Source organism: Dreissena polymorpha, chromosome 9, assembly GCF_020536995.1.
Source record: "Dreissena polymorpha isolate Duluth1 chromosome 9, UMN_Dpol_1.0, whole genome shotgun sequence".
Classification (NCBI taxonomy): Eukaryota; Metazoa; Mollusca; class Bivalvia; order Myida; family Dreissenidae; genus Dreissena; species Dreissena polymorpha.
Window position 1 is genome coordinate 10245357 of NC_068363.1, and position 12317 is coordinate 10257673.

General features: G+C 36.7%; 1 protein-coding gene and 1 long non-coding RNA gene across 5 annotated transcripts in view; both read left to right on the top strand.

Annotated features, from left to right (window-relative positions):
- The window catches only part of LOC127846555 (nuclear factor of activated T-cells 5-like), a 53812-nt gene that overhangs the window by 17992 nt on the left and 23503 nt on the right, over positions 1-12317 (top strand). For all 4 annotated transcript variants that reach the window (XM_052377916.1, XM_052377919.1, XM_052377918.1 and 1 more), the window contains 4 exons: positions 3889-4061; positions 6183-6373; positions 7431-7557; positions 10109-10198. In XM_052377916.1, coding sequence (XP_052233876.1) covers positions 3889-4061; positions 6183-6373; positions 7431-7557; positions 10109-10198 — 581 coding nt within the window. The remainder of the gene's footprint in view (positions 1-3888; positions 4062-6182; positions 6374-7430; positions 7558-10108; positions 10199-12317) is intronic.
- LOC127846601 (uncharacterized) lies at positions 2623-3637 on the top strand. Its single transcript, XR_008033558.1, has 3 exons — positions 2623-2812; positions 2958-3044; positions 3336-3637. It is a non-coding gene; the product is annotated as an uncharacterized LOC127846601 (long non-coding RNA).

Consider the following 12317-nt stretch of genomic DNA (forward strand, 5'->3'; position numbering starts at 1 on the left):
ATTATCAGCTAGTTCTGGTCGGATGATTGTCCACAGAGTTATGGCCCTTTGAAATTTTCCATTAACTGTTTGTATAGTGCAATTCTTGTCCGGGCTATTTCTCAGCAACTAATGATCGGAATTCAATGAAACTTTATGGGAAGCTTTACTACCAAAAGGAGATGTATATATTATCAGCCGGTTCTGGTCAGATGATTTTTCACAGAGTTATGACCCTTTAAAATTTTCCATTAACTGTACATATAGTGCAATTCTTGTCCGGGCTATTTCTCAGCAACTAATGACCGGAATTCAATGAAACTTTATGGGAAGCTTCACTACCAAGAGGAGATGTGCATATTATCAGCGGGTTCTGGTCGAATGATTTTTTACAGTGTTATGGCCCTTTGAAATTTTCCATTAACTGTACGTATAGTGCAATTCTTGTCCGGGCTATTTCTCAGCAACTAATGACCTGAATTCAATGAAACTTTATCGAAAGCTTTACTACCAAGAGGAGATGTGCATATTATTAGCTGGTTCTGGTCGGATGATTTTTCACAGAGTTATGGCCCTTTGAAATTTTCCATTAACTGTACATATAGTGCAATTCTTGTCCGGGCTATTTCTCAGCAACTAATGACTGGAATTTAATGAAACTTTATGGGAAACTTCACTACCAAGAGGAGATGTGCATATTATCAGCGGGTTCTGGTCGGATGATTTTTCACAGGTTCTGGCCCTTTGAAATTTTATATAAAAAATTCTTGTCCCCCCAACTACTGTGCCCTGGAGACGTTTCCTTTTATCTGAATATATAGTGCAATATTGTGACAAAATAACCTTTGGGGAGCATCACCCGTCTCCGACGGTTTCTTGTTTTATTATAAGAATATGATTAATTATAAGAATTTTGAAATGATTTGAATTACAATATTGTATACTTGCATGTTATACACAAGTGTATATTAATGCAGAGGGTTTTTTCACCATTTTGAATGGGGCTGGGTCCCTTTGGAATAGAAAAATTCGCTGCATTTTGACTTAAATAGGGAAAAAGTGTTGCTGTTGTTTTGCTAAGAAATGCTTCAAAAATTACTAGTGTTTGCAGTATTATATTGGTTATGGTTGAACATGTACGGATGGGAGCTGAACAAAATATTGAGATCTAAAAAAAAAATTTATTTTTTTGAAACCTTCCATTGGAAAATTTTAGCTCCCATTTGGGAAAAATATATACTTTTTTGCATTGCGAATTCGGCTGATAACTGGACCCGATTTTGAATGAAAAAACACTCTGTAATGTAGAGTTCCTTACATTATGCCAACCATCAAAGAAGTGAGGGTATATTGCACAGTTAATAGGTAGATAGGTCAGTTGACCTCAGGGTTTCTTTCCCACTTTTTGGGAAGATAGCCCATGGCTTTGGAATTGGGAATTTTATCAGCATTTACATGAAATTGGGAAAATAAATTCATTAGCCTTTTTATTCCAAACTAAAAGTCCACTGATTAGGGAAATACTAAATTTGATATAACTCTTTATAATCATTCAAATTAAAAGAACAAAATCATATAATATTATGTTAGATGTAATTGAATTAAAATTGAGATAAAAAAGCATTAGACACTTCTTTCTAAAAAAAACTTTTTGGGATTGGGAACATAGCCGAATTTCGGCTATAAAATAGGGCCAAAAAAAAACCTGGACCTGTTGATCATTCTTTCCCTCATGAGCTCATAGATTAATAGAATGCTTTGACATAAAACCATGCCAATAAGTATGACTGTAACCAGACAGCAGAGACAGATGTCAATTGATTTCTTGGTCAAGGTCACAGGAATTTGTTTCAAAGGGCTGGTAACATGAAAATATATAGGAACAATAGTCACTTTGAGTACCGTTAATACTCCAAATATAAATCCTTTAAGCAGACGTTTAATTATGCTTAAGCACAATATGAATATTATGAATATGAATATAATCTATTGTATGGATAAATTACATTACTGTCATTATTTATTGCATTCAACCATTAAAATGTAATTCTCTTAAGTCTTTGACAGTTTGCAAAAAAAAATCATTTTTCATCCAGTTTATTTATTGATTTTCATCAATGGCTGATGGCTTTCAGGCATCATTGAAGTGTTTTTATGTTAAGGCTTTGATGTATAACAAACATATCTGGTTTACAGTAATTTTAGTATTGTTCTTAGTGGAGGTTCGCACTAAATGTGAGAATAGATTATTATATGTTGGAGGAAAAAAGAGGAAAAAAAACACAGATAAAAATATTAATATCTAAGTCTGGAAGTAAAATGTTGCCTCTTTCCTTTTATGTATGTATACCAAAGACTGCGGTTATTAGTGCATTAGTCTTTGTGTAAGAACATCACCAATTTTGTGGCCTGAAATTCTCATTGAACAAAATTCTAGGGGAGGGGAGGGGGGTATTGTCTAAACAAGCACAGCTAAACAACTTCATTTTTATGCCCCCCTTCGAAGAAGAGGGGGTATATTGCTTTGCTCATGTCGGTCGGTCGGTAGGTCGGTCCGTCGGTCCGTCCACCAGGTGGTTGTCATATGATAATTCAAGAACGCATACGCCTAGGATCATGAAACTTCATAGGTAGATTGATCATGACTCGCAGATGACCCCTATTGATTTTGAGGTCACTAGGTCAAAGGTCAAGGTCACGGTGACCCGAAATAGTAAAATGGTTTTCAGATGATAACTCAAGAACGCATACGCTTAGGATCATGAAACTTCATGGGTAGATTGATCATGACTTGCAGATGACCCCTATTGATTTTGAGGTCACTAGGTCAAAGGTCAAGGTCACGGTGACCCGAAATAGTAAAATGGTTTCCGGATGATAATTCAAGAACGCATACGCCTAGGATCATGAAACTTCATGGGTAGATTGATCATGACTCGCAGATGATCCCTATCAATTTTGAGGTCACTCGGTCAAAGGTCAAGGTCACGGTGACCCGAAATAGTAAAATGGTTTCCGGATGATAACTCAAGAACGCATACGCCTAGGATCATGAAACTTCATAGGTAGATTGATCATGACTCGCAGATGACCCCTATCAATTTTGAGGTCACTAGGTCAAAGGTCAAGGTCACGGTGACCCGAAATAGTAAAATGGTTTTTCAGATGATAACTCAAGAACGCATACGCCTAGGATCATGAAACTTCATAGGTAGATTGATCATGACTTGCAGATGACCCCTATTGTTTTTCAGGTCACTAGGTCAAAGGTAAAGGTCACGGTGACCTGAAATAGTAAAATGGTTTTCGGATGATAACTCAAGAACGCTTTTGCCTAGGATCATAAAACTTCATAGGTAGATTGATCATGACTCGCAGATGACCCCTATTGATTTTGAGGTCACAAGGTCAAAGGTCAAGGTCACGGTGACCCGAAATAGTAAAATGATTTTCGGATGATAACTCAAGAACGCTTTTGCCTAGGATCATGACACTTCATAGGTACATTGATCGTGACTCGCAGATGACCCCTATTGATTTTCAGGTCACTAGGTCAAAGGTCAAGGTCACAGTGACAAAAATCGTGCTCACACAATGGCTGCCACTACAATGGACAGCCCATATGGGGGGCATGCATGTTTTACAAACAGCCCTTGTTTTGGAACTGATTTGTACTTTGCTGCATTTTGGCAAATTCTTGCTTGATTGTTCTTTTATTCATCTTACAATATCATATTAAACAATGTCTGAAACAAAATATTGATGTTCATAAAAAACCTTTGTCTATGCCCAAACATGAGTTGTTAGAATGGAATTTATTAGGGGCCAATAACATTTAGTCCGTGTGTTCTGGATTGTTATGGGGTCATTTGCGCCTGTTACTGGTCTATTAACATGTTTCTGCTGCAGTGTGGACTGTGTTGGGATCTTGAAGTTACGTAATGCTGATGTGGAGCAGCGTATCGGACAAGTCAAAGCCAAAAAGAAGAGCACCAAGGCACGCATGATCTTCAGGGTCACGTTCCAGAAGTCCCAGGGCAATGCCCAGATACTTCAGGTCCCGTCGCATACCATTCTCTGCAGTAAGTTTACAAGATGATATAGAGGATATTTGTTCATGTCAGTGTAAGATCGTTTGCAATTTCACAAGTGATCATAGAAAATATATTTTTCTATGATCACGATTGAAATAATAAACGATCTTACTCTGACATGAACACATTTTCTGTTTCTTTTATGCCCCCTTTTCAAGAAAATAATAAACAGCTGTTTCCCTATCGCTGAAAAATTACCCTTTCCCCCGTGTCGTGCCTCAATACCGTAATAACTCTATGTTTTCGGACACTCTAAGTTTTCGGACACCCCCTTTTTAAGCAAAAATAATTATTTTTCGTGACTCTTAATTTTCGGACACATGAATTTTCGTCCATAATTAATGCCTCTAAGTTTTCGGACAGTATATTTTACAGCGCTATTTTACCAAATTTCGGTCCTGTTTTCGATATCTAATGACACTTTGATCATGGGGTTTTACAACCAGATTAACATCATAAAACATGGCAGGTGCATGCCTGAGGGCAACGGACCATTACATATGCGTTATTGGGTAAATAACCGTGTAAACCGGTATTAAACAATGGTTTCGCCCGATAGCTTAAGCGTTATGACAATTACCAAGGGTAGTGCCAATAAACATTTCCATTATTTACCAATGGAACTACCCCATCTCAGTAATATAACTGAGACAAATACTAAACGCATCAAAGTTAGATGCACCCTATTGCAAGTTTTACGAACAATGGAAGGTGTAAGACAACAAATATCTGAAATGAACAAACAAAGAATTCATAGTTTGCTTTTGTAATGCCTTAATTACAGGTTCATACTAGCGTGTATCGGTACATCACATGCTCATCTTTGATCTCGTTGGTCAAAGTACAACCTTGTACATGTAGTAACTTTCTGTCACATAAATGAAGCATTTAAAATAATTTAAAATGCAGTGCAAACATATATAACTGTAATTTATACTTTGCGGCATGGTATTTTACAAGCGCGTGGTATAACCGGTAGTCGTTGATACAATTGACGCTATTTTCGGACACAATTGACGCTATTTTTGGACACTTCAATTTTCGACTGTAAGTTTTCGGACACCTGTATTTTGTGAATATTTTTTGTTTCTAAGTTTTCGGACACGAAAAGAAATAATTATTTTTACGTGTCCGAAAACATAGAGTAATTACGGTACACAAAATTACAAAATGAGGTCACTTTTCCAGCAAAATTCTCCAGTTAAACTCTTTTACAATGTAAACAAACGGTGAAAAAAAGCATAAAATAAAAAGAAAATTTGTTGGATTTGGTGGAATATGGATTTTAATTCACTCATGATCATAAAAATCTTGATATGATATTCTAACCAAAAAAAAGAAGTTCCGAAAATTTGTTATTTTCAGCGGTGAAAATAACCATTTGTTTATTTCACTGCTGTTATTTCACTGCAGAAATGTCATATTTTATGTTTAGTTATACAAGAAAGATTTATATTGATGATGATAAAAATTGAATGATTATAAATCTAATTTTCTGGTAGCAAAGTTAATTTTGTGAATAAAAGGATTGTCATTTGGATGCATTTAAATGCTTAATTGGTTTAATAGTGTTATAGAATAATACATGCTGTAAGAAAGTCCACTGTGTATATATTTACCTTTCCAATTTCAAATTTATCAAACTCCATCGACATATAAAATACATGAGCAGTGCTCTATGAAAAGGGGGTTTAGTGCATGTGCATAAACTGTCGTCCCAGATTAGCCTGTGCAGTCCGCACAGTCTAATCAGGGACAACACCTTCCGTTAAAATATGATTTTTGCTAAGAAGAGACTTTCTTGAAATGAAAAAATATCATAAAAGCAGAAAGTGCTTACCTGATTAGCCTGTGTGGACTGCACAGGCTAATCTGGGATGCCACTTTATGCACATGCATTAAACCTCCTTTTTACAGAGAACGGCTCATATGTTTTCATGGTCTTTGTATTTTTCTGGGGATGGTTGTGGATGGCGTAACAAGGGGAAATTTTATTTTGTTAAGTCCTTTCTTATTAGCAAAGACATTTGCAATATAAATTTTAAGTCATATATGGACCTGATAATAACTCTTGCAAGTTATTTCCATGACGTCTAATGGTTTGTTCAGCTCAGCCTATTGGTCAGCCAGAGATCTGCAAGATGAGCATGAGGTCATCTCATGTATCGGGTGGGGAGGAGTGTTACATCATCGGCAAGAACTTCCTGCGAGGTACCCAGGTCTTCTTCCAGCTTGTGGACAATAAGTCAGACCTGGTGTGGAGCGCAGAGGGAGCCATTGACAAGGACTACTTCCAGGCGGTGAGTTGTGGCATGTTTGGGGTGATGTTTGAAAATGTTGAATTATGTTTGTGTGTGTTTTGCTTGCTTACTTTAAACCAATTTATTTGAGCTCGATTGCATATAAAGCCTAAGGCTTATTTGAAACGCTCTTAAGTCTGTTTCCTGGGATTAGAACCAGTACTTGATGTCTATGGGGAAAATCTAAAGAACGCTCCACTTTGGGATCGAACCCGTGACCTACCGATCGCTAGGCGGACACCATATGCACTACACCACTGCGACCTTAGTGCTTATTCATGGCTGAAAATATGTTTACATGATAGGTCATCATCAATTAATATATGGTAAATAAATAAGTAGTAAGTAATAAGTTGTATGCAGATTAATAGGAACATAATTGTAGCTTTATGTGTTTGATTACATTTAATTGTCCCCTACCGGTTTCACCGGAGGGGACTTATGGTTTGCACTCCGTCTGTCAGTCTGTCAGTCAGTCAGTCTGTCAGTCATTCTGTCTGTCACACTTTTCTGGATCCTGGGATAACTTGAAAAGTTCTTCATATTTTTTCATGAAACTTTAAACATGGATAGATGGCAATATGGACATTATGCACGTCATTTCATTTTGTTCCTACGTCAAAAATTCTGTTTGCTATGGCAACATTTTTTTTTTTAATTTCTGACAATGGTGGAAATTTCAGACAATGGTGGAGCCAGTAGGGGACATACATTGCTTGGCAATAGTCTTGTTTCATTAGTTTTTATAAAGTAGTGAACTTTTTTGGCACCACAAGTTGGTGAATATTGTACAAGAAATTAGATTTTCATGAAAAATAAATGATATTGGTAGAATATTGTGTGTGAAAAAAATAAGGAAATGTTATGTATGTTATCATAGCAGTGTATAAAAAAAGTATTTTCACTGATGTTGTATTCCATTGCAATACAATTTGGTGTGTGTTTGTATTGGAAATTTTAAATCCGGCTCATAGATTTGTTGCACATGATAGAATTGAAGACCTTATGAATCTGTTTCATGTTCTTACAATATTAAATCCACCACTGTCTATTTCAGACCCATCTGATTGTCACTGTGCCACGCTGTGATGTTGACCTTGCGTCTGTGAGTGATGCCCACTTTCAGGTCGTCATTAACAGCAGCGGTAAGGTCAGCGAACCCATGGATTTCCAGTACACAACAGGTACTCTTCAATCTTATTGCCTTTCCTACCCAGATATGCATTTTTAAGCTTTTTTAGTCCCATAATTTTGTTTTATGCCCCTGCTGGATCGTAAGATTGGGGGCATATTGTTTTTGGCCTGTCTGTCTGTCTGTCTGTCTGTCTGTCTGTCTGTCTGTCTGTCTGTCTGTCTGTCTGTCTGTCTGTCTGTCTGTCTGTCTGTCTGTCTGTCTGTCTGTCTGTCTGTCTGTCTGTCTGTCTGTCTGTCTGTCTGTCTGTCTGTCTGTCTGTCTGTCTGTCTGTCTGTCTGTCTGTCTGTCTGTCTGTCTGTCTGTCTGTCTGTCTGTCATTAATTGTGTGTGTCCCAAAACTTTTACCTTGGTTAAAGTTTTGCAATATCTTTTGCATTATTGAAGATAGCAACTTAATATTTGGCATGCATGTGTATCTCATGGAGCTGCACATTTTGACTGGTGAAAGGTCAATTATACGGCTTCAAAGCGGCGCAATAGGGGGCATTGTGTTTCTAACAAATTCATCTCTTGTTCATTAGAGCTGCAACAATTCGATCCGATTCATCGAAAATCGATTCGAAATGCTTCGATTCGATTACGATACCAAACCTACCAAAAAGCGATTCGATTCTTTAACATATATACATATATATACATAGATACGTAAAGCACACTGTATTCTGACTATTGATACGGGAGGGTGAAGGTTTTATCTTTACCTGTAATAACGACGCGCGCGATTGGTTGCTTATTACTTTAGTCATCCAATCAATAAGCGCGTTACGGTCTACTTTCTGAAAAAGCGTCAAAAAGGCTGAACAAGTTGTTGCCGACAAATTGAAATTATCAGATGCGCCTAAGAAGCCTAAATAAAAAGTGTGGCAGTATTTTGGGTTTCGGGATGGTAGCCCTACCGATAAAGCAAAGTGTAAACTGTGCTTCACGGATGTGGCGTACGCTAAGTCTGGCTCAGTCATTAATCTAATGCAACATGTCAAAAGTAAACATAACGTTTATTTAGCAAGACTAAGAGGTCGCACAAGTGCAACAACTGAAGTGGCGAGCCAGAAAAGTAGTTCTATTTCTGTTGGAATTTTGTTAAGTTTATTAGAGAATGTGATTTGTCCTACAGGTAACAGGTGATGCTGTCATGACACAATGGTAGACATGCTTATAGCGGTTTTGGGTAAAAGTATAATAGTGATAGTACTACCATTCAGCTGATTTCAGATATGTTCTTATGATTATTTATTAATTATACGCCCGTCTATGACGGGACGTATTATGGTATACCCCGCGTCAGTCTGTCCGTCCGTCCGTCCGTCTGTTAATGTCGTCACTACGTCAAATATCCTTTGACAGATTTTCTTCAAATTTTAACACAATCTTAATATTGATAAACCCTGATCCCCTTTCGTTTTTGACGGAATTCTGAATTGTCGTTCCAGAGTTATGGGACTTTGTTCGTCAAAATTTCGTGATTTCATTGAATGTCCTACTGTAGCTCAAATATCCTTCGATGGATTTTTTTCAAATTTCAACACAATCTTAATATTGATAAACCCTGATCCCCTTTCCTTTTTGACGGAATTCTGAATTGTCGTTCCAGAGTTATGGGACTTTGTTCGTCAAAATTTCGTGATTTCCATGCTCATGTACTTATAAAATAAACCATGTATTCAAATACAAATAAACTGAAGTAAAAAAATGATTCAAAGGGTTATTTATTACCTTACTACTTCATTGGCGAACGACGGGCGTATCATGCGCTCATGGCGCAGCTTTTATTTTTATATTATTGTGAAATCAACACAATCTTCTAGTCAGAAGTTTTTATATTAAAATTCCTAATTTGCTTTTCTTTTTTATGTGTTTTATTGAAATCACATTTGAACAGAAATGTTAATGTTGAGGCATAAGAGTGAATATATGATAAAACTAGGTTTGAAGATGAATCGAATCGAAAAAATCGGTATCGGAGTGTCTGAAATCGAAATCGAATCGAGCTGTTGGTGAATCGTTGCAGCTCTATTGTTCATAATTGTGAGTTACTCACAGGCTGTTCTGGTTTTATGCTGATTGCAAAAGCCATTGTCACTTTGCTAGTTATGGGGGAAAGGGTTAACAAACCTCTCTTGTTGAGAACTGTTTTGACAGCCATTGAACAGAATGGTTAAGATTTTAGTGCAGTGTCTGCTGAAGTTATCAATGCCAATTCAAATACATAACGTTACTAATAGCACAGGCCTAGCAGGGTCAATAATTTCTTCTCATGCATTTAACCCATATTTCTCAGGGCTCAACTTGTATTTAACCAAAACCATGATGTATTTGTATACATAACCTGGATTTTCTTCAAGATTTCTTAACAAAATTTACAATTTAAGCTGACAGTGTGATCCCTGATTAGCTGAAAGTGTGATCCCTGATTAGCCGTTGTGGGATGTAAAGGCTTATCTTGGATGACACTTTACGAACGTGCATTAAATGCCCTTTTTACTGAGCAAAACATATATAATAATTATCACACAAGTTAAACCATGACCTTATTTTTGCAGATGAGGACCCCGTAACAAAAGTAATGGAGCAATTGCCTCAAACCATTGAGGATAATGGTAGAAAAAGAAACTACCCATTTGTTGCTCCAGGTATTTTTGTTTGTATTTTATTTTGTTGCATTTGCCGTTTCAATTAATTGCTAACTTAACAGTTTCACTGTTATTGTACTATAGAGCTTTGTTTACGTAGCCTAAGTAATTTATCAATGCAATTTTTAGCTTGCCTACTCACCAAATAGTCAAAAGCTATACAACTAACCCAAATGTCAGCATAAGCGTCTGTGTAATGCTTTAGTTTAGGTACATTTCCATATCACTTTTTCTAAATCAGGCATTAAATTGAAACTTCACATTTGTGTGTTGGGTCATTTGTGTGGTCACTTACCATGTTTCAAACTCTGACCTGCAAATTAGCACAATTAAGCCCCCTTCGTACTTAACAATAAGGTAAGGAAAATGTTTGACATTTCCATATCACTGTTTCTTCTACAGGTATTAAACTAAAACCTCACCCATGTGTTTTGAATTATATTGTGAGGTCACTGACCAAGTTCCATAACTCTGACCTGCCATTGAGCAGAATTATACCTATTTTGTTTAAAAAAATGTCGTTGCAGCTTATGTTCCATAATACCAAGCACAGTTTCTACTAAATGTATTCAACTTGAACTCAACACATGTTTGAAGGTCATCGTGTGAGGTGCTGACCAAGTTCCATAACTCTGACCTACAATTTAGCAAATTTTACCCCTTTTTGTACTCACGCATTTCTAGTTATCAAGTGCATGCAACTTCTCCTCATATTTAACTTTTCTACTGATATTAAAATCAAACTTAAAAAATGTGTTCAGGGTCTTCATGAAGATTCACTGACCAAGGTCTGTAACAGCTTTTCAGCTGAATTATGGCCCTTTTTGTGAAAGTCCAGTTAAGGTTTGCATACAAGATGCAGGTTATTGTTTGTGTGCAACTGCTACATATCTCTGTAACTACTACAGATATTCAATAGAACGCCACACATGTTTTGAGGATCACCATGCAAGGTCTTATACCAATCCAAGGTATTCAAACTGATTAAGGTCAAGGTCACTGTTGCTTAAAATAGATAAATAGTTTGGGTTCACTTCAGTTTGTATGGATATATAAAGCTGACGTTGTTTGTATAGGAAGGTTGCATGCTGAGGAATGGCATTTGGGGGCCATTGGTGGTGTCAAGGTCAATGTTACTAAACACAGAAAAAGTTCTCTCACAACATAACTTTAGGTTGGATAAGGTATTTTCTGTAATTTTGTATGTAGGAAGTTTACATGTAGACCTATGTTTGGAGTTCATTTTTGGCCGTTAGGATCAAGTTAACTTAAACTTAAAATAGCTAAACAGCTCAAGGTTATTATATTAAGTTTACAATTTTGTTTGTACGGGATCAGGTCACTGAAAAAGTAAAAAATGTTTTCTGTTTGATAACTTTAATCTGCAGGGAGGTATTTTGCAGTTTTGTGAAGGTAGCTTATATGTAGACCTCATTTTTAAAGTTTATCAAATTGTGCGGAAAAAAAAAAAAATCTAATTACTTGGCATGATCACGTTTCTTTTTTAGCTCGACTAATATATGTAGTGTAGCTATCCTACTCACCCCAGCATGAGCGTTAGCGTGAGCGTTGAAATGTTTAAGTTGGCGTACCACCTCAACTATTTTCTATGTACCTTGTCATATTGCTTTCATATTTTGCATACTTCTTTAACAACATGACCCCAATCTATAAACAAGAGCAGACAACTGTATCAAGCATTTTGTAGAATTATGTTCCTTTTTCATACTTAAGAAAATTGAAAATTTTGTTAAGTTTTGTGTTAAGGTCCACTTTATTCCTAAAGTATCAAAGCTATTGCTTTCATACTTGCAACACTTACTAACTATCATATGGGGACTGTGCAGGCAAAGTTATGTGACTCTGACTGGCATTTTGACAGAATTATTGCCCCTTTTATACTTAGATATTGTGGTTATCTCCGCCGTCTGTCCGTCCGTCTGTCTGTCCGTCCGTCCTGGCCACTATCTCCTCCTACACTATAAGCACTAGAACCTTAAAACTTACTCACATGGTAGCTATGAGCATAATTTTATATGCGACCCTGCACTATTTGGAATTTTGATCTGACCCCTGGGTCAAAAGTTATTGGGGTTGGGGTGGGGCCAGGTCAGAGACT